The sequence below is a fragment of the Manacus vitellinus genome, unplaced genomic scaffold (genome assembly GCF_001715985.3).
Source record: "Manacus vitellinus isolate BGI_N305 unplaced genomic scaffold, ASM171598v3 scaffold_27_pilon, whole genome shotgun sequence".
In the NCBI taxonomy this organism is placed as follows: domain Eukaryota; kingdom Metazoa; phylum Chordata; class Aves; order Passeriformes; family Pipridae; genus Manacus; species Manacus vitellinus.
The window spans coordinates 1,639,598-1,660,225 of NW_021940039.1; the positions used below are offsets into that span (position 1 = coordinate 1,639,598).

At 46.1% G+C, this 20,628-nt stretch overlaps 3 protein-coding genes across 4 annotated transcripts in view; 2 read left to right on the plus strand and 1 right to left on the minus strand.

Annotated features, from left to right (window-relative positions):
• RABGAP1 (RAB GTPase activating protein 1) overlaps positions 1 to 19,735 on the minus strand; it is a 74,432-nt gene extending 54,697 nt beyond the window's left edge. For both annotated transcript variants that reach the window (XM_018074139.2, XM_008931719.3), the window contains exons 1-2: positions 19,607 to 19,735; positions 1,993 to 2,194 (exon numbers count right to left, since the gene is read on the minus strand). In XM_018074139.2, the coding sequence (XP_017929628.1) occupies positions 1,993 to 2,142 (150 nt within the window). In that variant the 5' untranslated portion in view covers positions 2,143 to 2,194; positions 19,607 to 19,735. The remainder of the gene's footprint in view (positions 1 to 1,992; positions 2,195 to 19,606) is intronic.
• On the plus strand, positions 11,406 to 15,992 carry ZBTB26 (zinc finger and BTB domain containing 26). The gene has a single exon (XM_029960505.1). It carries the CDS (start codon positions 11,412 to 11,414, stop codon positions 12,726 to 12,728), a length of 1,317 nt encoding a protein of 438 aa, XP_029816365.1. The 5' UTR covers positions 11,406 to 11,411; the 3' UTR covers positions 12,729 to 15,992.
• On the plus strand, positions 17,148 to 19,586 carry ZBTB6 (zinc finger and BTB domain containing 6). Its single transcript, XM_018074147.2, has one exon. The coding sequence runs from the start codon at positions 17,177 to 17,179 to the stop codon at positions 18,458 to 18,460; it is 1,284 nt and encodes a 427-aa protein (XP_017929636.1). The 5' UTR covers positions 17,148 to 17,176; the 3' UTR covers positions 18,461 to 19,586.
• Positions 19,736 to 20,628: the final 893 nt, after the last annotated feature.

Below are 20,628 nucleotides of genomic sequence, written 5' to 3' on the forward strand. Positions count from 1 at the left end.
ACTCCACTTACTGGCTACTAAGTGACTGTTTGCAAGCTGAGAAAAAAAATATACCAAAACCAAAGCCATTTGTTATGGCAGAACATCTTTTTTTCTTGTAGAACACCAACAAAACACCAAAATTTCTGTCCTGAAAAACAGCTAAAACGTCTTCCTGTTTCCTCTGCTAGAAGTTTTCAGCTCCTTAACCAGAAGGAAGGAGGTTAACAGGAAGGTCCCCATGTGGGAGAATTTAGACTGTGCACTGAGTGCTTGTTTAAGGTGTGAAATTCCCATTAATAACTCAGATTGCAGCCAATCCCCAACAGCACAAGCTCTCAACGCCACAATACTGAAAGGTTCCAGGTGAATCACTTTGTTCAAGGGTTGTGCTCAGTCTTGGCACCAAATTCATAAAGAAGCTTATCTTTAAGACCTGCAAAGCTCTGTGAAATTCGGTGCCAAATCAGGAACACCATAACTTTACAATTGTTGATGATCTGGAGGCAGCAGCGCTCGTGTTCTTCTCTCCTCATCAAGAGAAACGGCACACCTGCAGCCAGCACTTCAGAAACCACTCTGGAGGCACACAGTGATATCAATAGTTCCCATGTGGAGCAAGAAGTGTTGCAGACTACAGCATTTCATGTTTCCAAATTTTCTTTGGGGATAACAGGCTGGAGACTCTGGCTGACAGGGTGTGTCTCCTGGGGTCTCAGATGATGCTTTGGGGGGTAATTACATGCACAGAAGCATTCTCAAGGTAAGCACCACTATGAGACTGATCTGAATTCTTAAGTAGTGATGTTGATACTGATATTGGTGCTGCTGCTATTTGCAGCATCAAGAAAGACAAGTGAGAGGCTACAGCCTTTCAGTGGGCTTCATAAACCACCAGGCTCATGGTTTAAGAAATTCTCAAATTTTTTAGACTATCCTATGATGTGAAGTGGCATCTTCTACAATAACCATAAAATATAAGTGAACATCTTTGCCTGATTAAGCAAAAGATCAGTCTTGAGACTCTAACTAACAGAATTAGCTTGGAGTCCTATGTAAAGGAGCCACTATGGTGGCATGTCTTGTCCAGGACTCAGAGGAACGTAAGGAAAACAAACAAAGCACTGGGAGGTAAAAGTAAGATGAACAAAAGTATCAAGAAATGTTCCATAAAGTCTCTGTTACAACTGCTGCTACGGAAAAGAGGAGCACCCAGCCCAACAGGCAGAACAGGGGATTTCTGATCATCTTTAAAGACCGAGATGCAGCTGTAGATGTCAGTCTCTTGTGATGGTGGAATATCTCAGTCCATCTCCCATAAAGAACCCACTAACTTGACTCACTCTAGAAAGGATCCAGTTTTCAACATGTTAAAATGATGGAATTTGGAGTGATTACCTTGCTTGTGCTTAAAGACTGCTGAAATGCAAATTGGGAGGAAAGCGCCTTTAAGTAGCAAAAAAAACCCAAACCCAAGAAAAGTAGAGAGTGACAAGGGTCTCTTCTCAGAACAGCACTTTTACAAGTGAGAAGATGTCAGTGCCCTTCCAGTTCTCACAAGCCTTCCACACAGGCTTGTGTTCTCTGATTCATGCCAAGTTGTTAGTTATAACTACACTTCTACATGTCTTAAAGAGAACATTTCACATTGGGGAAAACTTTGAATTAACAGATATGCTCAAATCAGTGTATGCTAATACTGCTTTCTACCTGAAAGCTGTGACAAAATCACAGCTCCAAGTTCTTGCCAGTCAGTGTGTTTCATCCTAAGCACTTCATGCAGGATTCTGCAAAGTGGGAAAAACCCACAGGTAGTGATGGAAAGAGTTCTTACTCAAAACCTAATTACCACCTCTGACATCAGCAATGCAGAAACTGATTCTGGCCAAACTGATTCTGGAATAAGTTCTCCCTTCTGTCAAGTTTTCCACAATAAAGAAGTCCCTCTTTAAGCTCTCTGTGGTTAGTTTGATTTAGAAGAATAGGGAACAAACTCAGGTTATTGATTCTTACCTTCAGTCCTGTTTTTTCATCATCACTACCATTATTTGTAGATGGTGTTTCATCCCCTTGCCTGGAAACCAAGACAAAATCTTCACTGTTAAGAGTGGATACCGAGTCTGAAGAGACACTGATTTTTCCAACAGAAGCCTTGTCATCCATGACTTAAAAAGGAAGTTCGATTCATGAATGAGATTAAATATGTTATAAACTCCTGAAAAACAAAAATCATAAAAATACTTATATAAAACTTCATCCTAAAACGCTCAAACGCTTCTTTTCAGAAATCTGCTGGCCATTTATAAAGAGTAGCTCATCTGACAGCATGACCAAGTTCCAGCTCCTCTGTCAGTGTGCACTCACAGTCCTGCCTTCATTTTGCTGAGCAGCACATGCTACTACAGCCCTGGTTTCCACAGCTCACAGAAGGGAAGTTAATAAATCTTTGTGCAGTATTTCATAGTTATGTCAGGCACTGCTTTCTACACATCACACAAACCAGGCCCTTGGAACATACACTACACTTGCTGACAATTAAGGCCAGGACTATAAAATCCATTTACTTTCTCCAGGTAATATCTGCCTTCACCCGTGTTCACGCAAAAACTACTTTTTATCTATCAGAGCTCACTGTGTGCTGCACTCACACACTTTCCCCCAAAAAGACAGTTTGACCTAACTCTTGATGTTTTGTGATAAGGATGCTCTAAAACCTCGGGACATACAGCATTTTATGAATCTATGCTGAATCTTCTGTACTGTAAGGAGCAATAAAAGCAAAGACTTCCAAGAAGCAGGAAGAACAGCGTAGGCTGGATCAGTACTGAGAAGCAGAGCCAACAGAGGATTTTAAAAAGCTGGAACTGGCACTGAGAGGCATTTGAAGAAAGGAACAAAAGGTGAAGTTCAGCTGCACACCTTGAACTCTACAGCACAGATTCCCAGAATCCATGGCTGAAAACAGACTGTGATAAAAATGGGCGATTAAATTTCCCAGAAACCCAAATATACCCTTATCACAATGGCTCGGGTCTTTAGAAACTCCTAAGCATGGCCAAGCTCAAGTGCTTTTTCAGCCTCAAGTTCTGCCTTCCAACCTGGAAGCACCATCCCAACCTGGCTTCCAACAGCACAGCCAAACCAGGGAGAGCCCTGGCAGAGCCACGGGCACAGCTCCTCACGTTCCTGGCTGAACCAGGAACAATGCAGCAGGAATAGCAAAGCCTGCTTTCATTTCTCTCCATGCCCTTCTCCCCACAGACACTAATACAACATGAAGTCTGCCAGGAGGACGATTTTTTTCCCTCTCTGGTTATTTTTAACTGATTACCAATTGAGCCACTTCATGGTCCTGAAACGACAGCCGAAGCAGAGAGTAAGAGGAAGAATGAATGTGGTGTGTCCATGAATGACAACACACTTGTGATTATTGGTTTCATTTTCAAAAGCATCTAAGGTATTTATATATCCTTTGCAAAAACATTTTAAGATGGGAATTACTGGCTGAGAAATTTAGACATTTTGAAAAGTTTTACTCACAATAGATGTCTATGTGGTATTACTCACATGTATCTTAAAGGTAGGGCAGAGTTCATATTTTTAAAGATGCTTTTGTTTAAAGAATTTCTATTAAAACATTTCTATAGAAGCTCCCTATTGCTCCATCTATATAATACACAGATCTCTGAAAATACCTGAGCCAAGTATCTTGAAACACAGACTAAAAATAAGCTTCAAACACTAAAAACCCCTTTGGCTTTACTGTTTTCATTCAAACAGAGCAAACTCATCTGCCACACTGACAGCAGGAGTAGAAGAGCAGGCTTTGATCTCAAGCAGCAGTAAATATCATCCAGGCCATCAACTTAGCACTTTATTTTGGCACAGTGTCTGTCTTGAAGTGCTAATTTCACCTATTTCCCAAGTCTTTCAATCTGATACCTTTCACCACCATCGCCTTCAATTCAGTAACAAGCACCCTGTGCTTTCCCAGGCTCCTTGTTCTGCCTGGTAAACAAACCCCACGCGGATCCCGGGCACAGCTGGCCCAGCCTAACCCTCAGCAGTGTCACAACATGGAATTGCAACAGCACAAGGGCCCGACGAGCCCAGCTTTGCCATCCTTACAGTGAGCAGAAGTCTCACTGATATTACATAAGGTAGGAGAGCCCAGGAAAGGGGACAATGGGGCAGACAGCTGTACAAAGCTTTTGTTTGTTAGTGGTGTAGCAGCAAGCAAAGCTCAATTTCCCAACTGGGCTGGAATCAGCCACAGAGGTTCACTGGATTAATGCTCAAATAGGCAAGATGCAAAAGTAGTTTTAAAATTCTGCCTGAAATAAACCAAAATTTCTATATCCCCACACTTTGCTTTGCATGGGTTTTATTTCCTCCATTCCCTGCTATCACTTTGTTCCATACAGATTATTACCACATGGATCATTTTTCCTGAATCAGTGGCAGGATCCCCACCAGAAAGCCTACGAGCTCATTAAAATATGGGCCAGCCTAGAAGGGCGCACATCAAAGAGCAGCAGAGCAATTAGTGTGGCTTATGATTCCTCTGGAACCAAAACCCAAGAACAAGCAGCAGCAGTGACAGTGCTCCTCAGTAATACCTGCAACTGTCAGAGACTGAAATAGTTAATGATTTATGCATTCCAGGAGTTTGCAGGCTTTGACTTTTGCCCTAAAAACGCAAGGAGATACCCCAGGTGGACAGTTGAGCCCATCCCCTCAGTGCTAAGCCCTAAAAAGGCAAGAAGATGCCTCAGGTGGACTAAGCCCTAAAAAGGCAAGAAGATGTCTCAGGTGGACTAAGCCCTAAAAGGCAAGAAGTGTCCTCAGAGGGGCTAAGCCCTAAAAGGCAAGAAGATACCTCAGGTAGCCAACTGGGCCCATCCCTCCCTCCAGTGCTAAGCCCTAAAAGGCAAACAACTCCTCATGCCAGGGAGGTGCAAAAGCATGCTGAGGGTATATAAACTGACTGGTGACTTTGAGAATTTGGGTTCTCCTTCTCCCCCACCACCTGTGAATCAAGACCATTGCTCTCAAGCATCACTGGACCCAGTGGGCAGTGACTATGTCCATTTCTTTTATACTCTCAGCTTCTCTTTTCTCTTACTCTCATCCTGGTTTTCCTCTCCCCTAAACAGTTTCTCCCCCCCCCAAAAGTTATCTCTGTGTTGCATTGTTTTATGACAACACCCAAACTGCTGGCATGCTTGTTGATACAGAATTGTTGAAATAAACCTTGTCAGTATATGTTTTCAAACACCAATTATTCAGTGTCGTTTCATTCTAATCCACCCCAAGGGAATTATTGATAAAAACCTGGGTTATCCCCCTCCCTTTTTCTGGGGCGGGTCGTAACAGCAACTCACCTCAGCACCAAAGCTTTCTGTTCTCAGAGAGGCAGAGGAAAGGCCCCAGCCAAGCACAGAGCTCGAGTTTTAACATCCCTCAGAAGGAGCCAAAGTCTTATCCCCTACAAGGAAACACTTTAGTTTGCTTCAACACAAATAAAATATGAGCTTTTCAATTCAGCACAGTTTAGTTCCTGACACAAAACTACTCCACAATAATGCAGTATTTGCCTGAAGGTGTCTTTACACTTCCATGGGAGACAGAGTGTCTGGGTAACATGCACACGAAGAGGTGAATTTTTACCAACCTCTTTCGTTGCTCACCTGTGTAATTAAATGGGTGTTGTGGCCTCTCCTCACACAACAGGCTATTAGAAAATCTGAAAACTGAGAAAGTCAACACAGCTGGCTCTTGGGTCACTGTTTTCAATTGGATTTAAAATTCTAATTCTCAGTGCAATTCCCCTTCGCCACTGTTGTTATACAATCCCTCACTCTCTCTGTTCAAGGAAGGAACAGCAAAGACCTCATTCACATGCTAAAACCTCAAACAACTGGAAAACAAGCCTATCAAAGTTCAATTAGTTACACAGATTTATAAAATAGTTATCCTTTATTTTCCTACCCTTTCCCAAATATTTGGCACCTGACCTGGAACCTGTGACCAAAGCTTTCCTTGTAAGTACTGCCAGAATGAATTTAAAAGAGCCTAAAGCAAACAGAATATATATAAAAACAAAGAAAACCTTCCATTTAACATTACTGTAAGAGACTGAGGCTTTAATGCCACCTTGAGACACGAGTGACAAGTGAAGCAAGGCACTCCTAACTATGGCTGCTCTCACTCCATTTCTAAAGGACACCCATTTTCTGCTGTTTAGAACATCCACAGCCACGCAAAATCCAGAGGGTGATTGGAAAAATCAATGCTTTGCCCGTGAACTTCTTGGACCTTTGAGTCAACAGCACATGTAGCACCCTTAGCACTGAATTTACAGCGAAATACAACATAAAATATACTTAAGTTCTGGGTTTCCAGGGCAGAAAAGAGAATAAACATGAGAACAGGTATGCGAACTAGGGAGGAAATGAGATCTTTTTTCCCCCCATTCATATCTTTCTCAGCTTTTGTACTTCAGCTGCAGTTCCTGAAGCAACTTCACAAAGTTCCAGTATATCTGATGAAGAATGCACCAGATACAGAACAACGCAGCAATATTAACTAAAGTACTGAAGAACAGTATAATTCAAGAAGCTGCCTTGAGAAGTAAAGTCAGAAAGCTTGGCATGCAAAATAAACTTATATTCTCTAGCCCCCAAAATATTAGAACATGATAAAACATTAAAAAACACGGAAAACAAGGAGGTGGCATGCAGCAAAGACATGAGGTGACTGAAATACCTAAATATAATGTATTTTCTGTTTTATTCCTCTGGCTTTATGCACAGCCTAACAATAAATCCAGTATGGTTCAATTTAAACATACAAAGATCTGCTTTCCAAGTGTTCATCATTAGCATCTTGGTGTGGGTGAACAGTGGAATTTGTGGCAGAGCTCAGAAGCTTCACAGTGCACTTTGCAGAGCTGGGCTGTGACAAAGAATCCAGCATTCTGGAGGACTTGGAGCCCTTACAGCCTTTGATTTTTTTTTACCTGCACAACTCACCTAGTGCACAAATACACAGTGAGTCCTGGAAAAAGCCTGGAAAATGCTCCAGGACAGTGCTGTGGTTACAGGTGGTCGTGCCAGGTGTGTCAGTCTGAGCAGCAGAAAGGTAAGAGCAGAAGTGACATCACACTGACACACACGTGGGGAAGGAGCTGAGGCTGCACTTTTCCTGCACACACCACCCCCCTCACACCCCACCTGTGTTTTATCACAGGGGAAAAAAACCAGCATAAAAGACAGATCAATCACTAGTGACCTTTTTCTTCTCACTCATCACATGGTTTGCCTGCTTAATCGTGTTTGATCTTTACCCACCTCCCCTGTGCAGCACACACTCCCAAATGCAACAAGAACTACCTGGCACTCAAAATGAAGCAGGAAAGCCAGAGGGATACTGCATGTGAAAATATGGATTTAGGATGACTAAAGAGTAATTAACAAAAAATAACAACTACAATCCTAACTTTTCTGCTCATTTTACAACATGTTGACAAGCCAGAGATGTTCCCACTAATTTCAAGAGCCAGAAAAAGATACTGTTATTTGGAGATAATACTGTGTCCAGTTTCACCCCTCTCCTGACAGATCTCAGGAAGCTGAATGAATCATGAGAACTGTATGCAAAACCAGGCACCAGACGAGACACGAGAGTTAAGCTAATGCAATCTTTGTTAACAATCCTTAACAGGTTCATAGTTATTGCCAGCATCATTTTACTTTCAATCTTAATTTGAACTATCTGCTCAGGGGACAAAACTGCAATTTTAGGCTCTTGTAATAAGCAAATTCCCCATCCCAAAAACGTGTGGCTGGTCCTGGGAAACCACAGTTGATAAAAGAAATGCTGACACTGCCTTAGCTGGCCCAGCACAGGAATGTCACTGGAATGAACTGACTACCAACAGTTGGTTCATCCTCACGCTGCAGCTGACGCTCCCCCAGCATCAGGCACATCTCTGCCCTGTGCAGCTGGGACAGGCAGGACACAGCCCGGGCTGAAGGCCAGGATAAAGGCAGGGATAAAGGCAGTGCAGCCAGAGGCTACACAAACTCCAGGGATGATGCTCTATGTGCTTCTGGAGTTGCTCTCTCATTAGGATTCAAACACGAACAGGGAGTTACGCTCCCCAGACAACCAGAGAGCTTTAAAATATGCTGTGAAAGAACTGAGAAAAAAGGAGCTACGTTTGGTGTGTGCTACAAACACTGCCTGCACTTAGGGCTGGAAAACGAAAGGAAATCCCTATGCCAAGCTCCATTTGTTAATTTGTTTACTGTGTACACAAAAATAAGTTTGCTCAGGTCCTTGACCTTTTAATGTTAAGTAGAGGCCTTTAAAAAGAATCCAGTGTTTCCACAAGTCAATCAGCAGTGGGCAGTCCCTGCAGGTACACGTCTTCTAAGCAGCCAAAAGACTCAGAAATAACATCAAGTTGTGCTTTAACAAAACCTCTAAGTACCACCAAACACGGAACAGAGTTCAAGCCATATTTGTACAATATGTGAATGCACATATGTTACAAGAATACAGGCATGCACTACTCATTCTACAGCTCGTATTCAATCTTTTCCCTCTCCAAACCTCTCACAAGATCTTTTCCCTCTTTCCAAACCTCCCCTGAGTACTTTTGCTCCTTCTCCCCTCTCCCTCAAAATGCCTCTATCAGGCAAAACTACACAGACATAAACCACAAAGTTTACTTCCAGCAGTTCGATTTCCACTTCATTTTTGCTTATGAGTGTTTTTAACCCAACTTAGCACAGTCTGCTCATATTTCATTTTCACCCCTAACTGACACAATCAGCCCTTAAAAATTATCTTCCGGGGATGTTTTAACCAAAACAAACACGTCCTTGACAACAGGAAGGAAAAAAAAAAATCCGAGAGAAACACCGAGGTTACGGTACATGAACCAAATAAAGATGCCAGTACGCACTTAAATGCCATATGCTGGGATCCGGCTGGAAGCAACAGGCAACAACCGACCCAGCCGGGACGCGGGGAGGGGATGCGGGAGCCCGGCCGGTCCATCCGCGTCAGCCCCGTGGAGCCCGGGACCGGACGCGGGGGGAACCCGGCGGCCCGGGGACGCGCTCGGCGGGGTCCCGAGGGCACTGACAGGGGTCGCGGCGGGTCCCCCTGTGCCCCACCCACAGCCGGGGAGCCGGAGAGCACGGCCGGGGCCCGGCGCTCCCCCGCCTGCCTCGCAGAGACTCGGCCGATAGAAGGACGCCGGGGCGGCGCACAGGGCCGCCGCCGCTTTCGCCTGCCGCACACCCGCCCCGGACCGGGCCCGGAGGGGAGGGGGACACCCAGCGCGCTGGAGGGAGACACGGCCCGGGGGGGCGAGAAGAAGAGAGAAGCGATACCGGGGCGCAGGGAGGGGCCCCAGCTCCGCACGGACGGGCAGCGCCGCGGGGGAGCGGCACAGGCGGGGAGCGGGCCGGGCGGGGCAGCGGGCAGGGCGAGCCCCGCGGCAGCGCGACCAAAAAGCACCTACCCCGGAAGAGAACCGCGCCGCTGCTCGGAGCACCGGGCCTAAGAGAGAGCGACCGCCCCACGTGACCGCGCGGGAGGGGCGGCCACCGCGGGGCTTCCGGGCGCGGGCTCTTCACGGCGGGCGACAATGCGCGTTCCGCAGTCGCGTGCTAGGGCCTGCGGGGGAGCGAAGAGATAAGATATACAGGCGGGCGGAGGCGGGGGCGAGGTGCGGCGGCCGCGGAGCGCGGCTCGGTAGCGGCCGCGGCCGCCCGCTGGCAAAAGCGGGCGCGCCTCGGAGGGCGGGCCCGGCCCGGCCGGGGGCGCGCGGGGCGCGGGGGCCGCCCGGGGGGCGCGGCGGGCCGGTCCGGGCCCGGCCGGCGGCCGCTGGGGCGGCGGCTCACCGGCGGGGTCTCCTCCCTCTCTAGGTCCGTAGGCGGGAGTGAGAGGCGGCCGCGGGTGCCAGCAAGAGAGAGAAAGAGCCCTGGCGCTAGCAGTACCTGCCTTCTGTCTCTCACCTCGCCTGCGCGGTTGCCGCCGGGCGAGAGAGCATCGCCGGTTGGGGTATTGCTTGGAGAGCTGCGCGGGGCTCCCGGCCGAGCGGGGCTGGGACACCCCTTTCCCGGTCACCGGGAAGTGCGTGCGAGCAGCCGGTGCCGCCGCAGTCGGTGAAGGCCGAGGAAGCACGTGCTTCCAGCGGGGAGCCCTGCCCGCCCGGCCGGGAGCGAGCCTTGGGCTGCCACCATGCCGGGGAGGAAGGGGCTTTGGGGTTCCTTGGATGCTCTTGGACATCAGTAGTAGTGGAAACTGAACGTGTGCCAAGGCACAAGTCACAACCTCTTAGTCTTCAGTTTCTCACGATGTGACTCTTGCCAGGGACAGGCTGAGTGGCTGCAATAGCTGTGTCTGGTTAACAGCTGCAAACCGAAACAACTCTGATTAATGAGAGATGCTTCTAAAAACGTTCTTTTTTGGGTTCTTCTTTGAACCCTTGTCTTGTGTATACATGCATTTCACTGGGCACAATGCCATTCCTGTGTGCACACCCATCTGATACTTCATGCCCTAAGAGAGCAGTATCTGCTTTTATCTGTAAACTTCAAAGCTTCCTTTCGAGCTTTATGTGGTGTTTGTAATAGTTGGGAGGTGTAAGTTTTGCTTTGTTTTGTAATTTTATCTCACCAAATCTTGCATCATTTAGTCTCCTCTGATTTCTTCACCTCCTGCAATCTCAGTGCTCTGGCAGGGTTGTGTTAACAGTGTTTCATCAAGAATCAGTGTAGTCTTATAAATTCTTAAAAAAACTGTTGAAAGACAAAATAGTGATACTTGTTTTATGGGAGATTGACTGTTCTTCATTCCCAGTACTATCAAAGAAGAACAAACTTCCTAGGGAAGTGATCTTCCAAAGAAGAAGACAAGAAATAAGACCTCCCTTATTCCCCAGGTATTGAAAACAGGGAGCCTATAAGGGGTCATACTGAAGATTTTTTCCTGTGATCTTCAAAAAACCCAAACCAACCCCTACAGAAAACCTCGGAAGACAATCTAAACTGATGGGTGCTGTGGGTATTAAAAATCTTGCTAAAAATACATGGCTTCCCTTTAAATTCCAGACAAGTAGTGTGGAAAACATCTCAAGTCTTTAGGATACTGCTTCAGGAGAATTTCTGTCATAGCACCTCTACTTTTTATTCAGGCTTCATTAAGTTAAAAACAGGTAAAAATTATTGTAAGGCAAGATATAAACTTGATTTTTTTTTTTTACTTGTAACGGACTTCAGTGTGTATTTAGGAAACAACATCTGAGAAACACCCACTTTATGTTATTACTTTAAATCTTTCTAACCTGCCTTTTAGAAAACAAAAAAGTTCTTATTGGTTTTTTCTTGCTGCTTTTCCTTAGGTGTGCCAAAATGTCAGAAAGATCGGATATTCTTCACTTCAAGTTTGACAACTATGGAGATTCGATGTTACAGAAAATGAACAAACTGAGGGAAGAAAACAAATTTTGTGATGTTGTGGTCCATATAGATGATGTTGAAGTTCACGGGCATAAAATTGTCTTTGCTGCTGGCTCTCCCTTTTTAAGAGATCAGTTCTTGCTGAACGACTCCAGAGATGTGAAAATCTCTATCCTGCAGAGTTCGGAAGTGGGGAGGCAGCTGCTTCTCTCCTGCTACAGTGGCATCCTGGAGTTCCCTGAGATGGAGCTGGTGAACTACCTGACTGCTGCGAGCTTCCTGCAGATGAGCCACATCGTGGAACGGTGTACCCAGGCCCTCTGGAAGTTCATCAAACCGAAGCAGCCGCTGGAGAGCAAAGAGTGCGAACAGCAAAGTGACTCCTCGGAGCTGAAGGAACATCAGGGAGATGACGACTCTCTGCAGCAAGACTCGCCCTGTATCCAGCCCTCAGAAGACAGCATGGACATGGAGGATAGCGATATTCAGATCATCAAGGTGGAGTCCATCGGGGAGGTGACAGAAGTTAGGAACAAGAAGGATCAGAACCAGTTTATTTCTTCCGAACAAACTGCCCTGCATTCCTCAGAGCCTCAGCACTTTGTTATCAACTCCACCGTTGAAAACAGAGCAAGTGAAATAGAGCAAAACCACCTCCACAACTATGCCCTTTCCTATGCCGGCAGCGATAACATCGTTCTGGCCTCTAAAGATATGTTTGGGCCCAACAACCGAGGGATAGACAAAGGCCTCCAGTGGCACCACCAGTGTCCAAAGTGCACGAGAGTATTTCGGCATCTGGAAAACTATGCTAATCACTTAAAGATGCATAAACTATTTATGTGTCTGCTCTGTGGCAAGACATTCACTCAGAAGGGCAACCTCCACCGGCACATGAGAGTGCACGCAGGCATCAAACCATTCCAATGTAAGATCTGTGGGAAAACGTTCTCTCAGAAATGTTCCCTACAGGACCACCTCAACCTGCACAGTGGGGACAAGCCCCATAAGTGTAACTACTGTGACATGGTTTTCGCCCATAAACCCGTTTTGAGGAAACACCTTAAACAGCTGCATGGTAAAAATAGCTTTGACAATGCCAATGAGAGGAACGTGCAAGACATAACGGTGGACTTCGATTCGTTCACGTGTAGCGCTGCTACAGACAGTAAGGTCTGTCAGCAGGCTGATGCCAGCCAGGTACTGGATGCAGGGAAGCTGCCTCAGGCTGTGCTCAGTTTAAGAAACGATAGTACCTGCGTCAATTAAGCAATTAAAACCTGCCCTGTGCAGGGATCATGACTGAGAGGAGCAAACCATTGGTTTGGGTTCTTTCCCAAACTAGTAGTGTGCCCCGAAAGGCTAGGGATGGTTGGATTGCAAAACCTGGCAGGTCTTCATCCATCGTTCTTAGTCTTACTTGATATTTTCTGTGAATAGCAATCCTCCTTCAGGTTTCTGTCTGTGTCTCTACTGTGGATTATGGGGTTAATTATTTCATTTCTCTCTGATTAGGAGACTCAAGACTAACACCTTTTGAAAGACTGTTGCTGTGGGCTGCAAGTAAACCATCTGCTGTACAGTTAGAGGCCTCTCTGTGTCTGGGCAGATGGAGGAAAGAGCAAGGAGGACAAGTCTGAGAGAAGCCGATTTTTTTTTTTTAAGAAAGCACTGGATAACTGAAAACACTCCATATACTTAAATTTAAACTTACCTCTTAAAATTACCTTTCTCTGATCTTATCCCTAGACTCCTACAGTTAAAATGAAGTATTTTTGTGTCACTTTTTTGCCCTTTCTAAACTTATTTCAAGAAACTTCTGCTGCCAATCAATGCTCTCTTAATAGCTCTCAGGGTTTTTAACCTCAACATGCATTATGAAAAGATGAAACCCTAAATGATTTGGCAGGGTTAGCTGATCATTGCATAGAGCTGTTCAAACTGAGGATAAACTGCAGCTCTGGAATGTGAGAGGCTGGTGCCTGGAGTGCAAGTGTGACCCATTTCTTATGCTGGCATACCTGGGATTTTTAAAGGGCACTCACCAGTGCATGTACTGAGACAAGCTAAACACTTCAAAGCTAAAAATTATCATCCATCTTCCATACGTTTTGCAGCACAAACCACAACAGCTGTTGGGTTTAAAGCAAAGCTGGAGTGGAGAAATACTGCTTTTTGACACTGTGAAAAGAATCTGTTTTTAAAGCTGCAATGTATAACAACTCCATGCTTTTTTTTTTTTTGCCTTTTTTTCCCCCTCTTAGTTCTTGTATGTCTCTCTTTGATGTCTAATAAGGGCCACATGTCAGTTAACTTGAAACAAAAATACCTGCTATAAGAACTTAAGCAACATGAAAGTTTTTTGATTTTGTTGACATTTTTTGAAGTGACCTGCGTAGTTCACAACCATTAGTGTTTTACAGAGCCTGGGATGAGGTATAGGTAGCACAATTTCTGTAGGTTAATATATCAGCTATTGACTGTACTCAGCAATACCTCTTGTATTACCGCCTTAACCATCCAATGTAGCGGGAATGGCATGTTCATTGGGATTCTGGGATTACACTGTATTGCTTCTCAAAAGTGCCGTGGAATTATCCGCATCCCAGTCGGGCTGAAAGCAGCTTAATGTATCTGAGGCACACCATTCCCAGTAGAACAGCACTCTTAGTACACTGAAGTGTAGCATAGACTAATAATCAAATGGCTGATCCTCGGCAGAGAACTGCTGTTTGTGTTTGGAATAAGTAATTCTTCCAATGCAGCTCTTTTCCACAGGGTTTGCCACGAGGCTGAGATTATGCTTCCTACCTAAACGTAGCACTGTCGGTGTGTTTGAATGAGGGGTGGGGGTGAAAGGCTGCTATTGTGTGGTTAAAAATGCTAAACAGGTATGACCAAAGGTGTGTTGGAGCAAAAAGCGTTTCTTGTATGTCATTATCAGAAGTTGGTCTTGCTCTTCAGTTCTGTGTGTGTAGAAGCCAGGATTTCCTTACACAGACAGTTCACTGATGGACGATAAAAGGTGTTGATGTTGCAGAAAGTTTTCAGAAATCCACATACTTTGAAGTAGAAAAGGAAGGTGATTCTGTGAATCGGTTTTTGCAATTGAGTTCTTGAACTACTGTACTTGACTGTTACACGAACTCTTACATGGACAGCTATGAAGTAAGCAATGGAAATGGCATCAGGGCATTCATCTTTCAAGTTGTAGCAAATATATTCAGGCCTAAAGTCTAACTGTATGAAACTTTTTAAAATTATTGTTCAGGTTCCTGGGGCAGAAAATAGGTTTGCATGGGAAGAACTGTTTTTCCTCTTAAAGCCACCTGCTTTCAGAATTGTTTTGAGCTAAATTTGACTGTGACAGTTGCATCTGACACTTGCATTCTGCCTTCAGGCAGAATCTTCTGTACTGTTCAAACACTTGGATAATCTTATTCACTGTATGGAAAAAGTTACAGCACTAACGTCAAAATGAAGATAGCCATGGAGAACAGGAGCTTGCAGAGCCAGGTCAATGTCCTGGAAGGTACTAGTGAACAATCCAACCCAATACGAATATGGACGTGAAAAAGAAAATGGTCTTCTGCCAGAGAAAGGAATAAAACTGTACAAATGCTAGAAAGTGGCAGCAAAATGGACAGTATTGAAAGTTTTGTCTATCTGGGAAGTATTGGTTTTTTGTGGATTTGTGAAGCTGTAATATTACTGTAAGGAAAATACAGCTTGTTGAAGTAGCTGTGGGTGATCTGAAGCTGATATGAAGAAACAAGGGGTTTCCTAAGAAACAACAAAAAATTTTTTGGGCAAGATATGTAGGTTTTTAATCCACCCTGTGCTGTGGCGATTTGAATGTCTGAGAAGGCCAAGACTGCTGGTGGTTCAGTTAAAGGCTGCTGTGGTCATTTGGAAAAAGCAGAAGTGCAGAAGACGTTGGTCAATGAAAATGGACACATCTGTTGGATGAAAAGTGACTTCTACTAAGGTCTGTGCTTTCAGCCTGGCAAAAGGGTGCAGACCAAAAGATTTATGCAGGAGATGGCTGCATGACTCCAGAAACACTGGAGATCTAAGGGCACTGGTGGTAGAGTTCATCTAAGATTTGCCCCTATATGGAAAGACAAGTGAAGAGTATAGAAGAGGTACTAGAAAAGAAAAATGTGGCTAATGCTTCTTCTCTGAATTACAGATTCAAGTGGAGTGAGAATTACTATAAATGGAATACGCAGAGGCAGCTCGGTTATAGAAGATGAACTTAATTGTCCATGTATGTAAAATGTTGTCTTCATTGCAATGTCCCAAGTAGTGAAAGACTAGATCCATTGGTTGTTGCTACTGATGCTGCATATTCAGATGAGGACTATGGCAGTTATCATAATCTGTGTGTTACTGTGTAGAATACTATTTGCTGGTAAGTGGATAGTCTCACAAGTTAATGTGCTGTACAACTTCCTGCATATCCTAAAAATAACTGAAGTCTATTACAAAAATATTTTAATAACTCCTCAATATATTAGGATTTTTTTTTTATGTTGGCATTTTATTTATTTATTTTATATAGAAGAAGGAATTGTTAGAACTCTTAGGTTTGCCAGAGGTTTGGGCTCACCACTTCTCTGAGTGGTTGTAGCTTGTGTAGCACGTGTTCCTGCAGCACCCGCTGCAGCTGCACAGCCTCCTGCATAGATCAGGGACGAGTGTTTCCTTAATTTATTTTTCTTTTAGAACACAGGTTTTGCAAGTTAGTTACTGATAAAATTGAAGTGTCAGTCTTTTTCTCCCCTGGCTTTTTGGCAAAACTTAGCTGCCGCTGAACTGTTGTTGAAATAACTGAAAAATTAATTTTGTGGGGCTGATTTTGGTTCTGGAGTCGTTGGGAGGAGTAAAAGTGAGGAGGGAGAATCAAAATGTGATACAAACCGAAACTGTTGAGAGAATTCTAAAGTCACGCTAAATGTCGATTTTTAAAAAGAGGGGGAAACAGTGGTGCCTCCTGACTTGGCAAGGGGTGAGAAGGCAGGGCGGAAGGACGTTTTTCCTTTGAGATTGTATAATCGATGGACTGAGCATTAGCTACCTCTTCAGTGACTGGGCAAAAGTCTTACACTACGTGTGATAACCAAAGCAGGCGGGTCGGCGGCTGCCAGGCGGTGTCCCGTGGCCGGGGAGCAGCCAGCGGCTCGTCCGGGCGGCGGTTCTCCGTTCTCCCGGCACGTCCCGGCTGGTGGCGAGGAGGAGCCCCGGCCGCCGCCCCCGGGATGGCCCTTACGTGGGCCGACGCGTCGCTTACCTCTTCCCGGCCGCGGGGCGAGGCGCGCCCCGCGTGCCGGTCTGCGGTGTCCCCCGGCGGCAGCCGCTGTAGCAGTGCAAGTCTTCTAATAAAACGTGCTGCTAACTCTGCGTTGGTGTGTCCGCCGCCTCTCATTTATCCAGCGCGGTGCACGGCGCCCGGGGGCGGCGGGCCGGAAGGGCGGGCGGGGGAAGCGGTTCCGGAGGCGCTGCGGCACCGGCGCGGGATCGCGCTCGGGGTGGCGGGGGACCGGCCAGGTGAGCGGGTGCGCGGCGGGCGGGGCCGGGAGCCCGGACAGCGGGCCCTGAGCCCCGACCGACAGCGGGTCTGCAGCCCCGGACAGCGGGTCCTGAGCCCCGGCACCAGCGGGCGCGGGTGGGCAGGGCCCGGGGAGACGCTCGCGCGGCGCCGCGTGGGTCCCGCCATGGCGGCGGACTCGGAGGTGCTGCACTTCCAGTTCGAGCAGCAGGGCGATGCCGTGCTGCAGAAGATGAACCTCCTGCGGCAGCAGAACCTCTTCTGCGACGTGTCCATCTACATCAACGACACGGAGTTCCAGGGGCACAAGGTGATCTTCGCAGCCTGTTCCACCTTCATGCGGGACCAGTTCCTGCTCAACCAGTCCCGGCAGGTGCGGATCACCATCCTGCAGAGCGCAGAGGTGGGCAGGAAGCTGCTGCTGTCCTGCTACACGGGCGCGCTGGAAGTCAAGAAGAAGGAGCTGCTGAAGTACCTGACGGCCGCGAGTTACCTGCAGATGGTTCACATCGTGGAGAAGTGCACCGAGGCTTTGTCCAAGTACTTGGAGATCGATGCTTCCATGGAGAGCTGTGCCCAGGCTGCAGAGGGGTGCCACTCCTCAGATGCTGAACTGAGGAATGGGGATGAGGCTTTAGATAAAGACTGTGAAATAATTGAGATCTCTGAAGACAGCCCAGAGAATGAAGAATACCCGGTGAAGCAGGAGGAGGGGGATGGCCCACGGCCCATGGCGCAGAGCTTGGTGTCAGAAAGGAAGGACACAAAATCCCCAGAAATATCAACAGTAGAAATCGGGTATAAGGATGATGAAATCTGTATCTTCAGAATGGATTCTGTGAGTGTAGCGAATGTAGAAAATGATCGTTTTCCTCAGCCTTGCACTTCCTCTAAAACAAATTTGTATTTCCCAGAAACCCAGCACTCTTTGATAAACTCTACAGTTGAAAGCAGAAATACAGAAATGTCAGGAAATCACTTCCAGGCTTTTGTCAGTGACAACCCAGAAGGAACTTCTAGCGGGGTAAATGGGTTCCAGAGCCTGGAGGATTCTGGCAGCTCGTGGCGGCACCAGTGTCCCAAGTGTCCGAGGGGGTTCCTGCACCTCGAGAACTATCTCAGACATCTCAAAATGCACAAACTTTTCCTGTGTTTGCAGTGCGGCAAAACGTTTACGCAGAAAAAGAATCTCAACAGACACATCCGGGGGCACATGGGGATCCGGCCCTTCCAGTGCATGGTGTGCCTGAAGACTTTCACTGCCAAGAGCACACTCCAGGACCACCTCAACATCCACAGCGGGGACAGGCCCTACAAGTGCCACTGCTGCGACATGGACTTCAAACACAAATCTGCTCTCAAAAAGCATTTGACTTCTGTTCATGGGAGGAGCAGCAGCGAAAAACCAAACCTGAACAATATTACAAAGGTTAAAATAGACTATGATTGACAGCTGGGTGGCTGTGGAGTCAGGCTCCACAGAAAGCTCCTGGCTAGTGAAATTCTAGATGCAGTTCCAGCTCCAGATCCCCATGTAACAGAGAGAAGCACAAACAGGTGACTGGTGGTCCAAGACAGGCCTTGGGGTGGCAAACTTGGCTGTTCACTTAAGGTTGCTGTTGCTGTCAGTGAAAAAAAAAAAGGTGTTTCCTAATTGAAAGTAAACTGCAAATGATGGGAAATTATTTCATGCTTCTCTTCTATTATTCTGAGCACGTTCTGATCCCCCCCAATGATGTTTTACATTCCTGGTTTCAAGGGCAGGCACCACTGACTGTCAAACTATTACTGATACTGCAATAAGCTGAAGCCTGAGCCATGGTGTTGGTGACAACAGCTGAGGGAAGGGGATGTTTGTGTTTATTCAGCCCCATCCAGTTCATGGATCATTTATGGTGAAATCATCTCCTTCCTTGCCCAAACTTTGCTAGATCTTTCAACAGAAAGAAGGTGTGTTTTCATGCCCAAGTCTGTGATGTTTAAGAAAGGATACACAACAAAAACTTCCTTACAAGGAAGCTTTCAAATCGCCTCTTGCAAATAGAGAATTGGTAAAAGAAAAGTAAACAAACAGTATTGCCTTGCAGTTCATTTGTAACTGGATAGTCCCGTGAGAAGGACTTGCTTTTAGTTTAAATTCTGAATTTTTATAAACTTTCTTATAGTAGTGCTTTTTTTCTGTCATACCAGTGTTTTGCACCTGTATTTGAGTAATTTCAATTAAGTTTAGTCCTGTTTACTGAGTTGTAACATTTGCCCTCATTTTTTACAGATGTTAGATACATACACTCGTGAAATTCAGCAGTGTGCTGTTGCGTAACCACAGTTTTAACATTAATTTTGAAAATTAGCAACAGCTTAGACATAGGGGTCTCATACTCTGGTTCTGTGACACGGTAACACAGTAAAGATGTGTGTTTGCATAGGTGTGTTTGTGCTTTGTCAAAGCTCATTTTGGTTTCATTATGATCATTGAGAGCCCTGTGATGCAGAGTCTGTATCCTGAATGTGTCTTTGACTGGTACATGTTTCTTCCACTTAATGTGATATAAATAAAGAGTTAATTCAGTTGTTAATATGAGATAATGGTACTTACAATTAGCAAAAAGCAGTAGTTCTTACTCCTGTCTGTATCACACTTTCCTTCAAGTTTCAGAAGTGCTGTTACAAGTTCTTGCTCTGAGTCCAGACATATGGCCTGAGTACTCCAGAATCTGGCTGGTTCTAAAATCCAAGATAATAGTTTTTAATGTCAGTTCACAGGTTTCACTTTCCTCCCCTGTGTCTGTGAGTGCACCAGCCACTGTTTGGGGTTTTACTGATCAGCTGCATGAGGGACTGGGTGTGTCCAATGTCTGCCATGCACTCTGCTGTTACTGCCTGTTACAGGCATGGGCAGGTGTTCGTGTGGGTATTTCCCTCGTGGGCACTTCCCTGTGTGCCAAAGGGGAAGCAGATGCTGATCTTTTGAGGTGCATCTTCTGTGGGAGCAGATTGCGAGTTATTTTGGTCATGCATGTAAACATGAGAGGGAGTTGTGTTGTGTGACAGGCCACCAGCATGTTCTGTTCAGTGGCTGCAGTGTCTCAGTGACCTTTGTGAACAAACCCTGGTCTTGTGCACATGTTCACATTCAAGGTGTTTCCCCTGTCTGTACATGTAACATGTCCTGTCATAACACAATAAACGAAATGCAAACAAGGCATTGCTTCAGAAATACATCTCCTTTCTTTTGAACCAAGTTAACAATTCTGTGCATACCTTAACACTTAGTATTTTGGCTTTGCTATGCTGAGTAAACAAGATGTGAACAGAACATGGTGTTCCAGTGACAGTCATTTAGTAACACGTTTCTCTGCCCTTCTGAGGGGTCTGTGTGACCCACTTGTGCCATGAACTCTTCCCCCTCTGGAATGGCAGCTCTGCACTGCCGCTTTGGTTAAGAAACTGTTGATCTCTCAGTGCCCAAAGGAGGAAGGTGCATTCACGTTGCTTCGGGGGGTGCTGGGATGGAGCCAGAGCCCCGGTTCTCCCCACACGGCCCTGAGCCCGCCGGCCGCAGCAGCCCCGGCCTCCGCCTCCTCGGCGAGGACAAACAACGTGCGCCAGAGCCCGCCT

Excerpts from the sequence above, each read along its gene's own strand:
- ZBTB26 (XM_029960505.1), top strand. The coding sequence starts at position 11,412 with ATGTCAGAAAGATCGGATATTCTTCACTTCAAGTTTGACAACTATGGA.
- ZBTB6 (XM_018074147.2), top strand. The coding sequence starts at position 17,177 with ATGGCGGCGGACTCGGAGGTGCTGCACTTCCAGTTCGAGCAGCAGGGC.